General features: G+C 35.8%; 4 protein-coding genes and 1 non-coding gene across 7 annotated transcripts; 1 reads left to right on the forward strand and 4 right to left on the reverse strand.

The window, feature by feature from the left end:
- Positions 1-191: 191 nt before the first annotated feature.
- LOC120249843 lies at positions 192-5,706 on the forward strand. Of its 2 annotated transcripts, XM_039258518.1 has the most exons (16): positions 192-390; positions 1,006-1,100; positions 1,257-1,370; positions 2,293-2,397; positions 2,495-2,566; positions 2,876-2,988; positions 3,085-3,216; positions 3,302-3,370; positions 3,545-3,632; positions 3,737-3,808; positions 3,888-3,988; positions 4,452-4,569; positions 4,663-4,722; positions 4,836-4,946; positions 5,367-5,483; positions 5,578-5,706. In XM_039258518.1, the coding sequence occupies exons 1-15, from the start codon at positions 267-269 to the stop codon at positions 5,472-5,474; spliced, it is 1,482 nt and encodes a 493-aa protein (XP_039114452.1). In that variant the 5' UTR covers positions 192-266; the 3' UTR covers positions 5,475-5,483; positions 5,578-5,706. The 2 variants fall into 2 exon arrangements, with proteins under 2 accessions (XP_039114452.1, XP_039114453.1); XM_039258519.1 differs by lacking the exon at positions 3,302-3,370.
- A 96-nt stretch (positions 5,707-5,802) lies between these two features.
- Positions 5,803-6,851, reverse strand: LOC120249844 (uncharacterized protein At4g14100-like). The gene is made up of 2 exons (XM_039258520.1): positions 6,218-6,851; positions 5,803-6,096 (listed from the first exon to the last, which is right to left on the reverse strand). The coding sequence occupies exons 1-2, from the start codon at positions 6,798-6,800 to the stop codon at positions 5,918-5,920; spliced, it is 762 nt and encodes a 253-aa protein (XP_039114454.1). The 5' UTR covers positions 6,801-6,851; the 3' UTR covers positions 5,803-5,917.
- A 774-nt stretch (positions 6,852-7,625) lies between these two features.
- Positions 7,626-7,706, reverse strand: TRNAL-AAG. Its single transcript has one exon. It is a non-coding gene; the product is annotated as a tRNA-Leu (tRNA).
- A 136-nt stretch (positions 7,707-7,842) lies between these two features.
- LOC120250107 (carbonyl reductase [NADPH] 1) lies at positions 7,843-9,898 on the reverse strand. The gene is made up of 4 exons (XM_039258883.1): positions 9,751-9,898; positions 9,394-9,652; positions 8,577-8,771; positions 7,843-8,394 (listed from the first exon to the last, which is right to left on the reverse strand). Exons 1-4 carry the CDS (start codon positions 9,846-9,848, stop codon positions 7,999-8,001), a joined length of 948 nt encoding a protein of 315 aa, XP_039114817.1. The 5' UTR covers positions 9,849-9,898; the 3' UTR covers positions 7,843-7,998.
- Positions 9,899-10,427: 529 nt separating this feature from the next.
- Positions 10,428-15,423, reverse strand: LOC120283876 (chitin elicitor receptor kinase 1-like). Of its 2 annotated transcripts, XM_039290653.1 has the most exons (13): positions 15,375-15,423; positions 14,200-15,280; positions 13,586-13,619; positions 13,491-13,495; positions 13,202-13,354; positions 12,620-12,822; positions 12,353-12,442; positions 11,799-11,892; positions 11,574-11,725; positions 11,406-11,497; positions 11,038-11,176; positions 10,840-10,938; positions 10,428-10,760 (listed from the first exon to the last, which is right to left on the reverse strand). In XM_039290653.1, exons 2-13 carry the CDS (start codon positions 14,843-14,845, stop codon positions 10,596-10,598), a joined length of 1,872 nt encoding a protein of 623 aa, XP_039146587.1. In that variant the 5' UTR covers positions 14,846-15,280; positions 15,375-15,423; the 3' UTR covers positions 10,428-10,595. The 2 variants fall into 2 exon arrangements, with proteins under 2 accessions (XP_039146587.1, XP_039146586.1); XM_039290652.1 differs by having other exon boundaries at positions 14,200-15,422.
- Positions 15,424-20,547: the final 5,124 nt, after the last annotated feature.

Here is a 20,547-nt window from a genome sequence, read left to right on the forward strand (position 1 = left end):
TTAGAAAGAAAGAAAAAAAATCTTCGATTTTCCATATGATAGCCAAGTGGCCAGTTAGTCAAACTTTATTAATAGTTTAATACAGAAAAGGTTAAAAGGTAGAAATTTCAAACATTCGGTAAATGTAAAATATTGCAATAAAATCACAAGAAACAGGGTTTTATAAACTCATCTCAATCAGACCACTCAACCTGAACATACGCATACAAAACCGAAACATCTCTCTCTCTCTCTCTCTCTCTCTCTCTCTCTCGCGTTCGCTCGCAATGCCGGCGTCCTTGAACGGAGGTGGACCGAATGAGAGACCCAAGGACGTGATCCGGTTGGAGAGGGAGTCTGTAATCCCCATCCTCAAGCCCAAGCTCATCGTCAAGCTCGCAGAACTCATCGGTACCATTCTCCGATTATTTCTCTTTGTGTTTCAGTTTTCTCTCCGTTGAATCCATTAGTAGTTCTTTCTGATTTAATCGCCACGAAATTATTCGTTTGCTCTGATTTTGGACTCATTCTTGCTAAAATTTAATCTATTTTGTGGATCTCGAATTCGATCTGGATTTTTGCTGCTTTGATGTTATTCATTTAAGAAGTTCAGGGTTTTATTTTAGAAAATTCTATTTTTTTTCTGTGTAAACTCGATCGAACTAACTCCGGTTTTTGTTGCAATTGTTGTTGTTTTTGTTTTAGACGGTGATTTAGTAGTCAGACCTTGAATTAGAAAAATCACAAAATATTGGTGAAGAAAAATGGTTTTTTGATTTACTTTTTCGATGGTACGCCGTGTCTTACATTAGAAGGCCAATCATGCTACAGCAAATTTGGTGCAACCTTGTTTTTTTGGAGTGTGGCACCTGATAATAACATGTGCAGTAAAACCTAAATTTGCGGCGTTGCCAAATTCTACACCTTACCCACTTTGATTGGATATGGTTGATAGTGTTTGCCGTTCTTGTGGTATTCTGTTTCACACTGTTGTTCAGGATATTGATATTTCATACTCTTCTACAGAACATAGTTCTGACAGAACAGAATTTCTGAAGCTCTGCAAGAGAGTTGAATATACAGTTCGAGCTTGGTACCTTCTTCAATTTGAGGATCTCATGGTATGACTCTGCAATGCTGCTTCCTTTTGGAAGACATGAATATACTAGTTAACTCGGTTCTAGAATACAATTATAGCTAAATGTCTTGAAGTCGTGGACTTTCTTTGGTTCTTAGCATGGACCCCTTCTGTTATATAACATGTGTTGCTGTTGCAGCAACTCTACTCCCTCTTTGATCCAATTTACGGTGCTGAGAAATTGAAACAACAACATTTATCATCCGAAGAGGTTGATGTTCTTGAGCAGAACTTTCTGACATATTTATTTCAGGTTGGTGAAATTACTATTTCTTCAGTTCAGCTTTTATACCTTATATATTGAAGAACCATCAAAACTAGCTCATAAATACATGCAGTCGTTGTGTGATAATTTTCATGAAGTTCAAAAGTGTTCTTATGATATCATTGTTGGGTAGCTGTTGGGATGATGTACCAAAATGTATTTTTCACGCTTCACACTTGCATAGATGAAGATGTGCTTGAGGACCTGGTGAGGCTCATAAGTTCAAGCAAGATCAAATTTAGACCTGGTAGAAACAGTTTGAGAGTAAAACCAATGACAAAGAAAGGACTAGTAAACCCAGATTCATGATCAGTCGGTCTAAGCTGGTAGTTTCCTTGAGTCTGACTTTAATATGTAGGGCATGCTCATGCATTGGTTCTTACTTTGTCTGTAAGTCCTGGTCACCACATAGCCTCTGCCAAAATTACTCCAAGTCTGTTGAGTCTTCTATTCACAAGCTTTGCAACTGGATTCTTGAACATAGTGAAGTATAATTGGATTCTGGAGTGTATTGATGTTTGATAGAGATATTTATTTTGCTTGTAGAGTGACTCTGGTTAGTTGTAAATGAGGATTCCCATCTTCTAGACACCCAAATAGAAGTGCCTAAGGTGTGAGTTTTGCTTTTATACATGCTTGTGAATATTTATTCTTAAGGATGCAATCACTTACAATAATAATATATTTATATATTTACTAAAATTTGCAATGTTAGTGATGCCACATATCTCATAACTATTGAACAAATAGAGTGTGCACAAGGGGTTTGAAACTTTGATACTAGGGCATCTTATTTATGTGAAATGTCAGTTATGCTAATCACCTACAGCTATCAATTTCATTGCTTTTGCAATTACAAGATGTTTATATTTTTATCGGGCATTCATATGTTGACTTGTTTGCTAACCAGGTAATGGAAAAAAGCAACTTCAAAATTGTGACTGACGAGGAGATAGAGGTTGCACATTCAGGCCAATATCTCTTGAATCTCCCTATCAAAGTTGATGAATCCAAGGTTCAGAGCAAAGCTCATATTTTCTTAAAGCTTTTGATTTGACATATTTTCCAATCCTCACCTTTACTTATCTTGTTCTCTTGGGAGGAAATTTTAGCTTGACTGCAAGCTTTTGTCAAGGTATTTTAAAGAACATCCTAAAGAAAACCTACCAGAATTTGCAGACAAGGTAAGCATTTGATTATAAATGTGAATACTGCACTTAATCACTAACTGGATATAATAAATTTACTTTCTCTTGCTTCACTATTAAGGAGTGCTTATTGGTCTAGTCACTAAAAAATTAAAGAAAAGCAGCATATGCTTTCCAGTGTCTTTGTTCCTGACTTATGAGTCTGCAGTATCTCATTTGCAAACTACAATGCTTCTCCATCTAGATGTATATCCTTTATTTCTAAATATTATTATGAAATAGTAAACATGCTTTTTTATGTTACTCTGGCTCTTATGTCATTGGTCTCATTTGTATGTCTCAAAGTACATTATCTTTCGTCGAGGCATTGGAATTGATCGCACAACTGATTTCTTTGTGATGGAGAAGTTGGATATGATCATTGCTCGTATGTGGGCATGGTTCCTAAGGGTAACTTGGTATGTTATCATATAAAATATTGTTTATGCTGGTGGCATACCTCTTGTTGGGTCGAGGTCATTTAAGCTGATATATTAGACCCAATATGGTTGCAGGATTCAGAAACTCTTGCCAAAAAAATCAACAAAATCTAAGAGAGATCCAAAGAGAACTGATGAAATTAGTACCGATGTAGAAGATCAGGACTTATTTGTGGAACGCATTCGGATTGAAAATATGGAGCTAAGGTTTTGACCATTTGAGCTTTCATACTAGTTTTTACTCCCAGTTATTATATATATTAACTTGATGAATTTGACATGTTTCTGTCAGTACAAAAAAATTGCTTGGCAAGATCACAATACAGGAACCAACTTTTGATAGGATGATTGTTGTGTACAGGTGGAAGTCATTCTCCTTTTTAATGAATTAATTTATAGTGCTAAGTTTCTAATATGACCAGGTGATGATAATTTGAAGCTGAAGTACTTTTCTCGAGGCACTATCATGTTGTCACGCTAATGAATTTCTGGTTCTCACTCACTGCACTAATGCTGCTAGTGCATGTATATTCAGGCGAGCAAGCTCCAAGACTAGCACAGATCGAGGGATATATGTAAAGCATTTTAAAAATATTCCCATGGCTGATATGGAGTTGGTTTTGGTAAGTTTTCTTAAATATCTTTTGGTATGAGCCCACTTTCTTTTGTTGCACTCCATGATACATATCTGACGAAGTGGCCAAACTGAAAATCATTATATTTGCAGCCAGAAAAGAAAAACCCCAGTTTAACTCCAATGGATTGGGTACAATTCCTTATTTCTGCAGTCATTGGACTTGTGAGTTTCCAAACAAGTTCATCTGAAGCTCTTAATACTTGTTTCCCCTGTAGATCTTACACCCACTTTCTCTGTTCAGGTTACTCTTATCACTTCTCTGGAAATGCCAAAAGCTGATTTTTGGGTTGTGATAGCTGTCCTTTCTGGTCTTATTGGCTATTGTGCTAAGATCTACTTCTCGTGAGTACTAGTTTGAATGTGAAAGCTGTTATAGAAAGTTACTGATGTTGTACAGATCTAGTATATGATCAGCTTAACTGCTTCGTGTTGATGATCCAGTCAACTGTTTTACAACATTAGCTCTTGGTCTCACAATTAAAGGCTATACCCAAATGTTTATGCTTCTACATTTACACAAGGCTTAATTGCATTTCCATTAAATTATAGCATGTGCTGTTTAATTGTTTGCATAAAAAAAGATTGAAAATTGTGTGTAGTCAATTCTCCTCAGCTTTTCATGTTTAAAGATTCAAACCGTTAAATACTGTGAATTTTTAAAATTGGCAACAAGATTTGGTGATTCAGGGTACAGTTGATACTTGATGTTTTTGCTTCTGTCAAAAGGAGTTCGAACGCCTTGATTTTCAATTGCTTTGGACATTTTATGAATCCTGTCTCAAACACACTAATGCCCTGCATTCAGGTTTCAACAGAACATGGCAACTTACCAAAATCTAATCACACAATCAATGTATGACAAGCAACTGGATAGTGGAAGAGGCACCCTTCTGCACTTGTGTGATGATGTGATTCAGCAGGAAGTATGAACCAGATAAAGGAATTTATTATAACAATTCCATTGAAAATTGAAAAGTGCCTATTATCTTATAATGTTGCACAATCTAAATTTGCAGGTCAAAGAAGTGATAATTTCTTACTTTATTTTAATGGAGCAAGGAAAGGCTACCCTAGAAGTATAACTTCCTCCTTACCAGAAATTTTGCTTATTGATGATATATTTGTTTATTTGGAAAACATCACATCTTATAAATTTTGCTCTTTTAATTATTACTTTTTTTATAAATAGGATCTTGACATTCAGTGTGAGCAACTGATTCAGGAAGAATTTGACGAGAAATGCAATTTTGATGTTGAGGATGCTGTCCAAAAGTTGGAGAAGCTTGGCATTGTTGCACGGGTGTGTGTCTAAAACTCCAATCAACAACGGGTAGATCTATTGGACATACACGAACACATACTTCACAAGCAATACATTTATCAAATTCAAAGTGAATTCGACCACGACCGAAACTTTCAGATGGACTATAATCATATCTAATGCACTATTAATTTCCGGCATACTTCTCTAGCATTTATTGTATAGATGGAGGTTTGAAAGTTAAACTATTCGCACAGAAAATTTTGCCTTGTTTCTTGGACATCTGAAGATGCTAAACAAGTTAAAAACTCGAATCACTTAATTAACTGTTGCCTGTTAACTGTCACATTGAACGACAATATCTAGCTTGACTCCACAGTGGGAGATAAATTTTACCAGAGAAACAATGACAGTGATAGCACATATTATTAATCATGTTTTGTTGAATCCTGGATTTAGGACTCAATTGGAAGAATATACTGCCATTCACTGAAACGATCCAATGAGATCATTGGCACAACCACTGAAGAATTGGTGTTGAAAGCAGCACAAGGCCTTGCGGCTTAATCTTTCAAGGTGTGACCTTCTCACTGAATTAATTCAAACTGTATTTAAATTCAGATACTGCACCTTATAGATGGTCCTCCATTTCCTTGTTTGCAATTTTCAGCTCAAAAATGATCAGACATAAGAAGTTGCAGAAGAGCATTTGCCGTGACATCTTGTTCAATCAGTGAAAATTACAACCCCAGTATCAAGAGTCCCGGCCGAGTGTAATAATACTTTCTGTACCTTTTTTCGATTACTATCTATTTTTCATAGAACTTTTGTGTAGATTAATCAATTCAGAACTTGCTGTAAAATGCAAAGTAAATGCAATGCATTCTACTAGAAATTTCGGCTTGAAATTATCGATATTATTTGAAAGAGTAGCAAACTTAGTTCAAATCCATTACAAAATAGAGAGCTTACAGAAATACAGGATGATAGCAAGTAAGCAGCAATGCAGTTCACAATGAAAGCTTCAGAGGAGCTCTCAGTGATTTCTCAAGCATCAAACTCTTTTCAAGATCTTCTTCAGTCTCATCAACAACCTGATCACTGTTATCAAAACAATAGACAGGAGCTTGCCATTTCTCATCCTCAAGCACAGCTCCAACTTCAAAAGTCATCACATGAGCAGCTCTTCCTGCAAGGTAACCAAATCACTCTGATCAATTTTTTTTTTAGTTTAATCATTTAAAGGTTGAATCTTGGAGCAAAAATGAAAGTCATGGATTGAAAAGGGAAAGAAGAAAAGAGGAACAAACCAGTGTAGAAGACCCAGTGAACAGGGCGTTTGGTGAGGACATCCTCATAGTACCAGATGAAGTCCACCTTCTCCCAGACATTGCACAAGAAGCCATTAACATGCTGCTGGCCGAGATAGTTAGCGCCGTCGAGCCAATTAGGGCGGAGAATGCCGACGTCGAGGTGGATTGTGCGGCATTTGCGGGTGGAATCGAGAGTGTACATGAAGGAAGTGCCGTTGTTCCACTCGAGGTCGTAGAAAGGGGAGCCGATGGTGAGGAGCTGGTCTTGGATGATGTTGAAATTGCGGCCATTGGGCCAATCGTACCAGAGATCGATGAGGGAGAGGGCGCCGGTGTAGTTCATGAAGAGGATGGCGTGGAATTGGAGAGGCCATGGAGAGGGAGTGGGTGATGAGGAGGAGGGGGAGAGGATGGAAGAGATGGAGATGGTGAAGAGGAGGAGGAGATGGAGTTTTGATGGAGATGCTGCCATTTTATGAGTTGATGAGAGGCTTGGTGATTGGGTGATAGGTATGATGAGTTGATGAAGATAAAGTTTATTACACACACACATATATATATAGTATATATACACAAACATCACATACCTATAGTAGTTATTTATTATGTGTGTATATTACTTTTACATCCTTTGAATGTTGTGAGGTGGGTTCGAATTCTTTTCGTTAGCTTTTTAGTTGATCGGACAAATGGAACAATTTTTTATTTTATTATTTTATTATTTATTTATTTATTTATTTTTTGCAGCGGTTAAGCCGTGTTTTAATTAATGCACAAACTTTTTTATGTTTAATCTGTTTTAATAAATAAATTTTTCGTCAACATATGGTTTTTCCATGTTTCTTTTTAAAAAAAAAATAATTTGAGATTTGTATCCAGTTTTTAGCCGGTGTAGATGGAAAAAAAATATTTTTTCTTGTATAATTTGGTCAATGTTTATTTATTTTTATTTATAGTTTAAAACTGGTTAGGAATTTCATATAATTAATATATAATTCTTGGTGAAAAAAAAAGAACTCTTTTTGTCCGGTATAATTTGGTCATTGTTTATTTATTTTTATTATATTTTAAAACTGGTTAGGAATTTCATATGGTTAATATATAATTCTTGGTGAAAAAAAAAGAACTATTTTTGTCCGGTATAATTTGGTCATTGTTTATTTATATTTTAAAACTGGTTAGGAATTTCATTTGGTTAACATTTAAGAATTATTCATGTTGAAGGGTAACAGATTTGTTACCAGTCAAGTGTGGAAGTGGGAAAAAAACATTTAGACTATTTTTGTCCTTTGTTCATTGTTTATTTATTTAATTATAATATTTTGATATAGTTTTTACATTATTTTTTTATTTGTATTTTAAAAATTATTACTAATTTAATATGGATTGTATATAAAAATGTAAATGTTGAGAGTGGGATTTGAACCCACGCCCTTTCGGACCAGAACCTTAATCTGGCGCCTTAGACCAACTCGGCCATCTCAACATTTAATACTAAAGTTAATATTAGAAATATTTCATGATAATTTTCATATGTGGAGTAGTCTCTTCAAGTATTACATACAAAAACTTCAAAGCTAATTTATGTTGCACTGGAAAAAAAAGATTTATACAAGCCCCACCAACATTCATTATATTTGCCATCCAATCTTAAATGTTGCCTACTAAACAATGCAGACATTAACCAGTTGCTATCATAATGTTTGGCCTTCTTCATGGAATGAGGAACTGAAATCAGAAGTCACATAATCAATCTGTTCATCGTTATAGACTGCAAATCAAAAGCTTATCTCACGCCTCTCGGCGAAAAATTTTCCGGTGTCTGGTCGGCCAGGTTTCAGGACAACCCAAACTCCGGTGTCTGCACCTTCCTCTGCGGAAACATTGCCTTGCCAACCTGTCATGGCCGTCTTCACCCATCCTGGACAAAAGCAATTTATGTATACCTTCTCACCATCAGGCTTTGTCGAGAGCCTCTTCGCCATTAATCTTGTGTAAGTATTAACAGCCAGTTTTGATATAGAGTAGTCAGTGAACATCTGAGGCCATCCATTTGACACCCATGTCCCATTTTTCACTTGATCAAGAAACTTCAAAACCATTCCATCAATAAGTTCCTCAGATAAACATTCATCTCTAAGAAGTTGTTCTCTCAGGGTCATGTCATCCACTCTCTGTCAAAGCATGACCATGAGTGTTACTTATAACAAGACTTCCAAGTAAAACAATGCAAGTGAATTATAATTCACTGTTTATACTTTGTAGCCTCATGCAAAGATGTATCCACTTCAGAATACTAAGATTTGACATTAAGAAAATGGCAATCTATTAATAAAGGTAATGTGGGACAACTTACGTTTCGCCTGCCATTGGCTCTACCAAGTCGTGAGCTCACATTCAATATCCGAGCACCATAAATGGAGGGCCGCATTATAGGAATCACAGCCTCAATCATTCGTTTAACACCAAAATAATTTGTGTTTATAACCCTCTCAGCATATTCAACAGAATTATCTGAACCGGTATTGAAGTTCACACCGGCATTATTTACCTACAACATGGATGAGCAAGAGAGTTGCAAAAGCAGTGAGAACATCTCAAAATAAATCTTCCTCATTTTTTTTTCTTTCTGAAATAAGGCATTAGATTTCAATTGGCACTACTGATCATAACTTTGATAACAACCCTTTCAATTAAACATCAATGTACTGCATCTGTCATTCTTTCTTAGGACTATAGATAGATCTTATTCTCACAAAAATAAAAACATAACATGAATATATGATACGGGTATCGATATCATAAAAAAGGTTGAGTTTTTTTCTCCATATTATCATTGCTACAAGCAATACGTACTTGTTGAAGAGAATAGTAGTCAAAAGATATTTCATTGATTTTTTAAACATATAAATATATAGGATAAATATATAGGACAAGAGTATAGGTCTATTTATATAATAAGAATTCGAGTTATATTAGAAAACTGCAATCAAGGAGAATATTTGTAAATCATAATAATAAGCAACTATGCCCAAAGAACATATATATAATTCAATCTCTTAAAAATATGCAGAAATCATCTAAGAATATTTTACGATATCAATTGCAGTAATCAAATGAGCCATTTTGCTAAGTAAAGTCCATGTGAAAAAAAAAAACAATGATGAACTAACCAAGATGTCGAGACCGCCATACTTTTCACTGATCCATCTTGCAAATGTCTGAATAGAAACCTCATTCAAGACATCCAACTGACAGTAATCTACACTTAGTCCATCTTCTCGCAAACTACCGACTACTTCCCGACCATGCTTACTATCCCTAGAGGTGACAATTACATGCAGCCCATGCACTGCAAGTTGCCGTGCAATCTCATAACCAATACCTCGGTTACTTCCGGTCACAGCTGCCACAGTCTCCGACGACCACCATCTGCAAAATAGCATATGTCAAGTCTCAGAGGCATTTCATCAAACAGGTTGAATGCACAAGAATTAACACCGTAGTACAGCATGATAATGGAGGAAGACCTTTCTGATAGGGCGTAGGCCACTTTCCGGAGCTCTGAGATCTCTTGGAGCCTCTTCTCTCTTCTCTCCTTCGCGAGTGCTTTCCCCTTCTTCCCCATGACTTCTCCCAGGTGAAGGTGTTGAGTTGGTTAATTTGTGAAAAAGTGAGGGGGTTCTGCGCAATTTCAAAATTGTGAAAAAGTCCCGTAGTGTTGTTATACACAGTGTTACATACAAGATGAAATTGCTAATAACCCCCTATATTTTAATTTATTTTAAAAGATAAAGAGTAGATAAGATTCTTAAATTACCATGCTTAAGAATGAAAAATATTAGATAATATTCATAAAATCATTATAAAAGTTTTAGAGGTTTAACGTAATTTAAAATATAAAAAATTTCTCAATAATATCAAACTTATAATTGAATTATATAAATTTAAAAATTGATGAGGATTCTTCCTAAAAAACCTTAAAATGATACAAATGATATAAATAAATGCTATAATATTAGAATATCTCTTTTTTTTTTTTTTTATTAAGTCTTGTTTTCCAATCATGCAAGGAGATGGGTTTGCATGACAAACACCAACAATCTTGACAATTTATATTGATTAAAAATCAACCGATCAAATAAAAGATCGAGGGTTTAAATCTTACCTATAACTTGTCCACATTGTTTAAATAAAAAAAATCAGAGACCAAATAAAACGCCATATTGATGTGCAAACTAAACCATAATTTACAATAAATAATGAATCCTAGCTCAACAAAAATTACAAGACAAAAGTAACAAACAAAAACATTTCTGGTGTTTATGGTTCTCAACTCATAGGGAACAGTACTGCATTTACAGATTTTCAACTGCTACCTTCCAGACATCAAATTCACTATAGTTTGATTCTCATAAAATGATCCCACATCCCAGTCTTCTGTTGATGCAGATAATGTCATTAATGCGACGACGATGGATCGCATACTTGGTCTAAGCTGAGGGTTTTCTTGTGTGCATGCTCTTGCAAGTTGTGCCATCTTGCACAATGAACATGAACATTAATAGTAATCCAGCTGAATTTCAGATACCAGATTAATATATACAATGTATTTTTACCTTAAGAACTGAATCTATTGGATAGTTTTCGCCGAGCTTTGGGTCAACTAAACTCAGCAAATCTTCTCTTGGTTCAGGTTTGATCAAAGCATCTTCAAACTGTGGTACCGAGAAAATTTTACAATACATAATAATTGGTTAGTTTTAAATTGGTTGGCAAAGTAAGGTTGACAGTAAAGAAGGATGAAAGAATATTACCAGAGCTACTAATCCCTTTGATTCAGTTGTGGAGCCATTGGCTTTTACTATAGCTTCTTTAGCAGAAATGAGTTCATAGAGGACTACACCGAAGGCATAAACATCGACTTTTGGAGAAACATCACCATATTGTGCATACCTGTGAATGATTTTATTTTACCTTTCAAGAAATTTCCTAAACAATGAAACTGAGCATGATTGGTTTTTTTCTTTTCTCTTTTCTCTTCACTGATTACTCTGGTGTTTATTACTCTTATGCAAGGATCACTGCTTATTCGATTCAGTAAGGATAGTTTCAGAATGATGATAACTCTAATGGTTACAATCCAATTTTAAATGCATAATTCAAAAAAGAGAAAGAAAATTACTCTGGAGGCATGTATCCAAATGTACCAACGAGGCGTGTCGGAAGTGATGTGCTTCCTACTTCAGTGAGTTTGGTCAATCCAAAATCTGCAACCTGAGAAGTGAACACCGGGTTATTGACAGAGAAATTTTTAAAGAATGAACTTCAAAGAACAGGGATAAATGGCAACCTTGCCGTGGAAATTCTTGTCAATTAAAATGTTTGCAGATTTAATATCACGATGTATGTATACTGGAACAGTATGCTCATGGATATACTCAAGACCTCTGGCTGAATCCAATGCTATTTGCACTCTAATATGCCACGGAAGAGGGTCTCTATCTGCAAGTAGATTGTGAATCAGAACTTTGATAATTGATATTCCAAAAGCCTGGTTGTACACTGAAGCTCTTACCTGAGCCACGCAAATGTTCGCTTAAGTTGCCATTCTCAATGAATTCATAGACAAGAAACAGGGATCCCTCAGTGCAATATCCGATTAAGCGGACCTGCATTGATTTGTGAGCATAAAAAGAATTTTTTAGATCAGAACAAGAAAAATTGTTTAATCAACTATAAACTAGATCTGCCGTTGATTAGATGATAGGGATCAAACTTCTTTATGCATGATCAGTGGTAACTTCTCACTGAAGACCAATGTCCAAATCAAATTCTGAATTTGTCAAACATTGTTTTGACTACACTGGAAAGGCTTATAAGTTCTTTATGATCTTTGTTACATCCTAATCAACTGACAATGCAGCATTTCTATGTGAAAACCCTGCTAGACAGCACCAAGTTAAGAAATTTTCTGTTACTTACGTTCCATTTCTAATGCAGCAACAAGTTGGTTGGTTGGCATGTAAAGCACTAGGAAAAAGAATCATACTTAGGAAACAATTGCAGATTCTATTATTCTAGTATGACCAGACAAGTTATGCTACAGGCAAATTGTGAAATCTAGCTTACCAGATTCAAGTGATGAGCATGTGTTAAGACTTTTAGCTCCGCAAGAAATTCTCTTGATGCTTGCATATCCATCTTCTTGATAGCAGCTTTCTGCAAAAATGGTGTGCTAAGAAGTTCAGGTGAAACAGTAAAAAAGGTTTACATAGGAATGAGCATGAATTAAGTTAGAATTCCTTGAACTTATAAGAAAGATCCGCATGAAAATCATTATTGATCTCCAGTGCTTATTACTAAAGATCAAAAGGTTCTGATCAGAAGGCAACCAACCTCCCCTCTGAGCTCAGCGTAGTAAACAGCCCCAAAACCACCTTGACCAATTTTGTGAGTGATGCTAAAATCATTTGTTGCCTTTGCAAGCTCTTCGTAAGAAAATTCCACTGATTTGTCAACAGTTATGCCGCCGAAAGGAGAACTGCCTCCAGCTCTAGGAGTTAATACTGGGGTTGTTTTACCTGGAGAAGCTGAAGTACCTGGTGACGCGCAAGGCAAACACCATTAAGTTTGATGTGGAGGAAAGAAGTGTATTCATAAGAAGTCGCACAATGCCTGACTTCCAACAATGTCCAGTAATTTAGTGTCTGAGCATGCTATCACACAGGACCGCAATGTCGCTTATAAGACATAACATCTTTCCATTTAGAAAGTAGAGTTCACATATAACAGGATCATTAAACCTCAGGTTCATTTTAGATGCAGCAATTCAGTGTAAAGAGTGAACATCAACTATTGAAACTACCATGTGCTATCATTCTTAAAATAGAACAGCAGAAGCAACAATTTGCAGGCCATAATGACAAATAGACACAATAGCCACATGCTAAGATAGTAGGAAGTAAACAAAAGGCATACCTCCTTGCATCACTGCGTGTTCTGCAATTGTTGATTGGGCTACTGGTGGCTTAGTCTCCTTTCTCTTATATTTTCTTGTATATAGATAGATGACCAGACATAATGCAACTACAGCAGCTACACAAATTCCAGCAATTGCACCTTTTGAAACACCTAGATGAAGTAAAAAATAATGAGCTCCACTTCTACCATTACAGACAAGAAAACTGAGGTATTTTTCTCCTCATCTCAAGCATGCATTCCACAGACAAGAATCACAATGACAGATGACCAAAGAATCAGCAACCACCTTTGCTGCAAGAAACAATAATTGAATATAAAGTGAGAATTTAAAATAGAGTTTGTTCCTTCACTGAAACTTGAAAGCTACAAATAGATACTTACCTTGAAGTTAGTGGGCGATAACTTCCAGACAAATCTGCAAGACAAGCAGCAAACTGTTATCAAGTTCTAAACTGTTCCAACAAAAGAAGCAAACTAAGTCCAAATTAGATTCCATTTGATAGCAAGAAATCAAGCAATGTGTTTCAGTATGTGTATCAATGAATTATGAGGCAACATTTTACAAAATAAGTTTCACTTAATAAGAAATCGCCTTATTTGCATTAATGAAAATATTTTGAATAATATGCTTACCGGTTTAACAAGTGAGTTTCATACTGGTTTTGGCACTTTGTGAAAGAAAAGTAGAGTTAGGCGTTACTATCAAATACAGTGTTAACCCCATTTAGTTCTTATTGAATTAGCCGATCAACTTCCTATCGGACATTTATTTTTTAATTAGCTAGAGTTTATTTCCCTATAAAAGTCACAGGCATATAAATTTGACAGGAAAGATCTGATGCAGGATCAGTTGATTTTCACATTATCATGCAGGTAAACAAATTGAGGAAAACAACCAAATTGTTCAGTAAAAGAATCATCAGATTACAATAAAAATGACATAAAGAACTGCGTCCTCCATGCAAACATTCGGTAACTTATCTCAGGCCACTCACCTTTTACAGGCAGAAACACAATGCCCTCTCCGGCACTAAAGTTAACACCAGGATTGAACTTCTGCAACAGCATGTTATCTGTGGTGAATCCAATATCTGAGGCCACTGATGCCAAGGTTTCTCCTGGCCGAAGTGGGTATGTCAAAAATAACCCATAAGCCTTAGACACAGATAGATTCCCACATGAACAATTCACAGTGACATTGAGTATCACATTGTCAGGGATCCTTGTAGAAGGGTAGCTATTGGTCCTAGCAAGCATCTCAGCAGTAGTGAGATTTGCAAAAACAACATTTGCCACAATTTCATAGGTATCCTTGTGCTGAACAGGGTAGGAGAAAGTGTGGCCAAGGAAGTCATTATTGATGCAATCACATCTGTAGCTGATGTCGATGCGTTTATCGGCCTGGATGCTGTTCTCATTGGAGATGCTGGGGTTGTAAGCTAGGATGTTTGCGCTAGTCTGGTTGAAGAGGGCTGATATGTAGCTGAGATTCAAGTTGGGTGATACAAAGAAGGATAAAAGTGCAAGATCACATCCTGCATAGCATACGGACTCCGATCGCTTACAGAACAAACAGAGCAGAAAAACAAGGGCAACATAAGGTTGACTGTGAGACACTAATTTGCTCATATCTATAACCATGAATTTGATAAGCTCATGAGCTTCTTGGTATCATGTGAAGGCAAAAATGAAGATTGAGACCTGACTTTTTCTTTTTTCCTAAAATTACTCATTGAATTGAGAGGAGATTGGAGATCGGGTGATGGTACTCAAGAAAATAGAAAGTCATGAGAAGATTGAAACAAGTTGTCTCCTTTGAGCAAGAAGGTGTCGCTAACTGTGGATTATCAATCTCCGGGGAGAGAAATCAGAGACTTTCAGAATGATTTTGCGGGTAAAAACCAGGAATCCGCAACTTAGAGTAGCAGAAAAGCAAGAAAACACCATCAATTTACCTCTTTTTTGAAAGAAAACTAGAGAAATCAAAACCTAATTATCAAACGAAATGGAAGCGCAGGATTATCGAATATGATTCAAGGAGAAAAGCCAAAAATTGGCACCTTAATCACTGCAAACCTTTTCAATAAGAATCATTGAAATCCAGCATGTGAGAACAGATTGGAAGCTCAAATTAAACAACAATAAGGAATCAAAAAAAGGAAACACAAACCCTAGAAATCTCTGAATCGGAGGAGGAGTTGACACCACTGCCATTTGGGCGTTGTCGCCTGCGGACGCGGCAAACAAAAGTTTTTTTTTCAAATAAAAAAACTCGTTCTAGTTGATTCCGGAATAATTTAGCATAACTGAAACATCATACGTGGCAAAATTCTAAGCACCTGGCTTACAATTCAGATGAATACCTCGACGCCACGTGTGCAGGTATCGATAACTAAATTGCTCCTGGATGGCCATTAGTGTACTTTAAAAGGTCGTTGCAGGCTACCGGGAAATTTTTAAGTTCGAAGGGGCTTAAATGTAAAAACGAACTTTTCCCGCGGTTAGGTTTGTTTGTACTATTTGTTCGTTGGGAAACGGATCCCTCTTCTTCCAACTCGTACCCTTTTTGAGGCTTTTTTTTTTCTTTATTTTTATTTTTTATTTAAAAAATACGTAAGTGTAGCATCTGCTGCTGAAGTAAATATCATTGGTCAATTCGATGCATGAACTCAAAAATAAATCAATGTAATCCATAAAATAAAAAATTAAGTTAGAAAAAAAAATCAGTGAGAAAAACCCCTTTTTGTCCTATTTACATTAAGTCTTTTGCATAAAATGTTCATTTTTGCAGAACCCAAAATTAAACCTTAAAACTTATGCAAAGTGAGGACATAGGTGTTTGTTGAACTTGTTTGTACATATTATTCATCTTCTTTAAATTTGGGTGATTATCACCTATTTAAAAAAAAAAAAAAAAATCAGTGGGTTTTATTTTAAATGCCTGAAATCATTTCTCAGATTTATCTGCCATGTTTTGATTTCACTGCACTACATCTTCATTGTTTAGTATTTCATTCCATTTTATAATTTCATTCATCATTTATCTGCATAATTTAATAAGTGTTCATAAAGCTGAAGTTAAATTTGGAGAGCAATTTAATCTGCAAAATTTATCTTTCATATATAGATGCCTTTCAACTTCAAGTGACACTTTTCAGATGGGATGGTTTTTTTCTTATTTGCATTTTATATTTCTAATGGCATTAAACAATGTTATGTTACATAAATTAAACAGGCAATGGAATCAAATTGATGACATTAATTTAGTTGCAATGTGCTCAAGGTTCATTGTCAAAGGACTAAAACTTTGTTGGCAGTTGGTGTGCAAGCATTATTTTAAATTAGATCCACTTGGAGATGCTTATATTCCTTTGAGTTTTAGTGAAGTATGCTTGGAATTATTTGAGAGCATAGTTTGTTACAAATAAGAGAAGAAGCATAATCAGTCAATGAAACACAATCAATCAAATTATTTATCTGACATTTTCGTTGGTTTTTTAATCAATGACTTCTTAATTTTAGAGAAAGGGGACGGCCTTGTCGTTTGTATTATTAATTAGAATTAGTAGGATATCACTTTCTTGCTTACTAAAGCTTGAAATTAAATTGATCGACTTTTTTTAATGATCTACTGATAACTGCATATTCAAACAACTGCCTAAAAACAAAGGAAAAATTCTCATCCGCTTTAAATGTTGTCAAAGTTCAGAAAAATTTAGTGTGTCCAACAAAGACCTGGTCAAGAAAGCAATTCTGACCATAATAAAAATTAGCAAAGTGGAATGGTTCAATCTTTTCGAATGTCATGTTAACCATATTCTTCATTGATGTTGCTTTTGGATTGAGGTAAAATGGAAAGAAAAGAATTCATAAACATATTAATTAATAAGATTTCCTTCTCTTTCATTCAAATATGCATTAATAAAACATATGGCTCAAACTATTTGTAATAACATTTCATACATAATTCATAGATGATAAACCGATACGGAAAAGGACTAATGAGGTGCTAAACAAGGCGCTGGGGCCAGATCAGGGAGGCATTCTTCCAAGCACATCAAATTATCAACTTGACAATCGAAGAAACAAGTCGAGTTCGTGATAATCTTTGCAGGGCAACCAGTCATACAAATGGCCACACCTAAATTGCATTTTATCAAGCATTTGATGAGATCAATCTCACATTGGCTCTCAGAAGGGGCTTGGTTAAGCATTAAAAGGACAACTAGCAACAAACTACCGGCGAAACTAGCCCAACTCTTCTTGTTTGAAGCCATGATCAATTTCTTATTTCGAATGCTTGATAACTAGCAACTAACTACCGGCGAGACTAGCCACACCTCTTTTTATAGACAACTTCTCATGTTGTTTGCGTGATAATGCTCATCTAATTCGATTGAGTGTATAAAAACAAAAGCATGAAGATATCATCCACACGAAAAAAGAAGGAGATATGCATGACTTGTATTTTATTAGTCATTGGTTCCGCGTTTAATGAGATCTTTTCACTTATTATTCAGGGAATACAAGCGCGGCAAAACTATGTACTGACTCCGATACCATATTAGATGAAAATTTTGCTTGTTAGATTGAAATTCGGAAACAACCACGCATATTTAAAAAATATCTTGAACATAAAAGTTAGCATACATCAGTGCAAGCGAAGAACTCGGTGTTGCAATCATCATCACAGAGACCAGAGGAGTCATTGGTGCAGGCAGCCGTGCAATGTTGGAGCCCTTCCATGCAATTAAGTGAACAATCATTGGCACCGGAGCCAGACACCGGAGTTCCTATCAAAGTAGAGGAAATGACAAACAAAGTCATGATGATTAAAATGGCTGCAGTACTGTTTAAAGCCATTGATAAGTATATGAATGGTAGAATTGATGTTGATGAGTGGTTAATATATAATGAATGGAGATTGAGAAGGAGGGATTGAGAGAAGTTTGGTGGATGGTTGTTGAATGGAGGTGTTAAGATGTGAATCAATGCATGCTTGATGAGTGTCTGAAGATTTCTGGGCTTGAAATGCGCTGGCGTGGAGTTCATGGCCATTGAGAAAGAAGCTTCAGGTTTGGATGCTCATGCATGAATACACAGTTTTTTTTTTTTTTTCTTTTCTTTAAAGTAACTCTGATGTTATTTCTTGATTTATAAGTTTTAAAAAAATATATATATTTTTTCTCAGTAAATGTTGAAAAAAAGTTCAAAAACACTTTAACATGCATTAAATTCTTCATGACACAAGTCTTATGTAAGAAAATGTGAGAAAAGAAGCATGATTCTCGTTAGGGTAACAACCTAATAAATAGATACATGAGTATGTAAGAATATGTATGGAAGGTATATATATACATTATACATAAAAGTATATTACTCTAATACGGCCCCTCAAACTCATGGTGGGTCGTAAACCAAGAGTTTGTCAACAAAGAACTGAAATCGAGCGACAGTATGTACTTTAGTGAAAAAATCAGCAAGTTGATGTGTAGAGGCAACATATGGAAGAAAAATACTACTGGCAAGATAATGATGACGAACAAAGTGAAGAGAAACCTCAAGATGCTTTGTGCGCTCATGAAACACAAGATTTGCAGCAATTTTGATGGTACTCTGATTATCACAATAGATAGGAGTGGGGGCAGATGTGGTGACACCAAACTCCATCAAAATTTGAAGCAACCAAAGAACTTTCCTAGCAGTGGACGTCATAGCACCATACTCAGCCTTAGTAGTGGAAAGAGTAACAGTGGATTGTTTTTTGCTTTTCCAAGAGATAAGTGAATTTCCAAGGAAAATGAAGAAACTAGTACTATATCTCCGATTAGTAGCATCACCTGCCAAATCAGCATCACAATATGCGCGCAACTCAAGTGAGGATGTAACAGAAAAAAATAGAGATCAAGTGATCGTGCCACGGAAATACCTAAGAACTAGTAGAAGTGCAGCATAATTAGTAGATCGGGGATCACTAACAAACTAGCTAAGGATGTGAACAACATATGCAATACCAGGCTGAGTGATGGTCAAATAAACAAGAGCACCCACAAGTGCTTGATAGCGGATAGGATTAGTCAACAGCTCACTGTCATACGAGTAGAGACGATGATGCAACTCAATAGGAGTGGAGGCAGTGGGAGATCAGCAATGCCAGATCATCGAAAAATATCAGAAATGTACTTCTGTTGAGATACCAAGTAACCTCAATGAGAATAAGCGACCTTAAGACCTAGGAAGTAACGAAAAGGTCCAATGTCTTTCATCTGAAAGTCGGTGTGTAACCGTTGTTTCAGAGAAAGAATAGTATCAACATCATCACCAAAAATGACCATATCATCAACATAAAGAAGAAGAATAGTGAGGCCTCGAGGAGTCTGCAGGGTGAAGAGGGCATAATCATGAGAGCTCTCAGTAAAACCAAGAGCAAGAATCATACTACAAAAACTATTAAACCAGGTGTGAGGAGCCTGTTTAAGTCCATAAATAGCCCGAGGAAGATGACAGACATGTTAAGGAGGATGAGAGAAACCAGGAGGAGGAGTCATATAAACATCCTTAGAAAGATCTCCATGTAAGAAGGCATTAGTCACATCTAACTGATGAAGTGGCCATTGACGAGCAGCTGAAATAGCGAAAAGAAGACGAACAGTAGTCAACTTGGTTACAGGAGAAAATGTCTCCTCATAGTTAATGCCATGCTCCTAAGTGAAACCACGAGTAACAAGACGCATCTTGTGGCGCTCAATAGTACCATCACCTCGAGTCTTGACCCGATAAACCCACCGACAGCTGATAGGAGTAACACCAGAAGGAAGTGGAACAAGATCCCATGTATGCATGCGCTGAAGAGCATTGAGTTCCTTTATCCAGTGGCGGATCCAGGATTCTACACTATGGGGTCCATATATGTATATCAATGGTTCTTTTCGTGCAAATAAGTAATTGTCTAATAATCATATCTATTATTCGATTAAATAGAAATTTTTGTTCATGTTTTGAAAAATAATATTAAAATAATACTAAACTACATTTTTTTATAAATAGAAGTCATTAATTAATAGACAGGAAGATAAAATTGTAGAATTGAATCATGTCAATATATTGCAACACAAAAAAAAAAACATTAATTAATGGCATGAATAACTAGATCAATAACACATATATATAGACTACACTAATGTTGTTTACCTTTGTCCATGAGATAAGGCTATAAAGCAATGTGGGAAGACCATCTTGGTATCCACTATCTAGGAAGATCAAACATCAAAGGTCCTGCATATGAACAATGTCACCTAGTCAATATCAACCCACCCTGTAAATTTTAGTATTACTAGACAATC

This window comes from Dioscorea cayenensis, chromosome 19 (genome assembly GCF_009730915.1).
Source record: "Dioscorea cayenensis subsp. rotundata cultivar TDr96_F1 chromosome 19, TDr96_F1_v2_PseudoChromosome.rev07_lg8_w22 25.fasta, whole genome shotgun sequence".
NCBI classification, from domain to species: Eukaryota; Viridiplantae; Streptophyta; class Magnoliopsida; order Dioscoreales; family Dioscoreaceae; genus Dioscorea; species Dioscorea cayenensis.

Coding starts and splice junctions, on each gene's coding strand:
- LOC120249844 (XM_039258520.1), bottom strand. CDS start 6,800: ATGTTTGTGTATATATACTATATATATATGTGTGTGTGTAATAAACTT. Junction 6,097..6,217: donor TCACTGGGTCTTCTACACTG/GTTTGTTCCTCT, acceptor GTTACCTTGCAG/GAAGAGCTGCTCATGTGATG.
- LOC120249843 (XM_039258518.1), top strand. CDS start 267: ATGCCGGCGTCCTTGAACGGAGGTGGACCGAATGAGAGACCCAAGGAC. Junction 2,989..3,084: donor TGGTTCCTAAGGGTAACTTG/GTATGTTATCAT, acceptor ATATGGTTGCAG/GATTCAGAAACTCTTGCCAA. Junction 4,947..5,366: donor AGCTTGGCATTGTTGCACGG/GTGTGTGTCTAA, acceptor TCCTGGATTTAG/GACTCAATTGGAAGAATATA.
- LOC120283876 (XM_039290653.1), bottom strand. CDS start 14,845: ATGGTTATAGATATGAGCAAATTAGTGTCTCACAGTCAACCTTATGTT. Junction 12,443..12,619: donor ACGCTGAGCTCAGAGGGGAG/GTTGGTTGCCTT, acceptor CCATTTTTGCAG/AAAGCTGCTATCAAGAAGAT. Junction 11,726..11,798: donor CGAACATTTGCGTGGCTCAG/GTAAGAGCTTCA, acceptor ATCTACTTGCAG/ATAGAGACCCTCTTCCGTGG.
- LOC120250107 (XM_039258883.1), bottom strand. CDS start 9,848: ATGGGGAAGAAGGGGAAAGCACTCGCGAAGGAGAGAAGAGAGAAGAGG. Junction 8,772..9,393: donor ATGGCGGTCTCGACATCTTG/GTTAGTTCATCA, acceptor TCCATGTTGTAG/GTAAATAATGCCGGTGTGAA. Junction 8,395..8,576: donor GAGCCAATGGCAGGCGAAAC/GTAAGTTGTCCC, acceptor ATGCTTTGACAG/AGAGTGGATGACATGACCCT.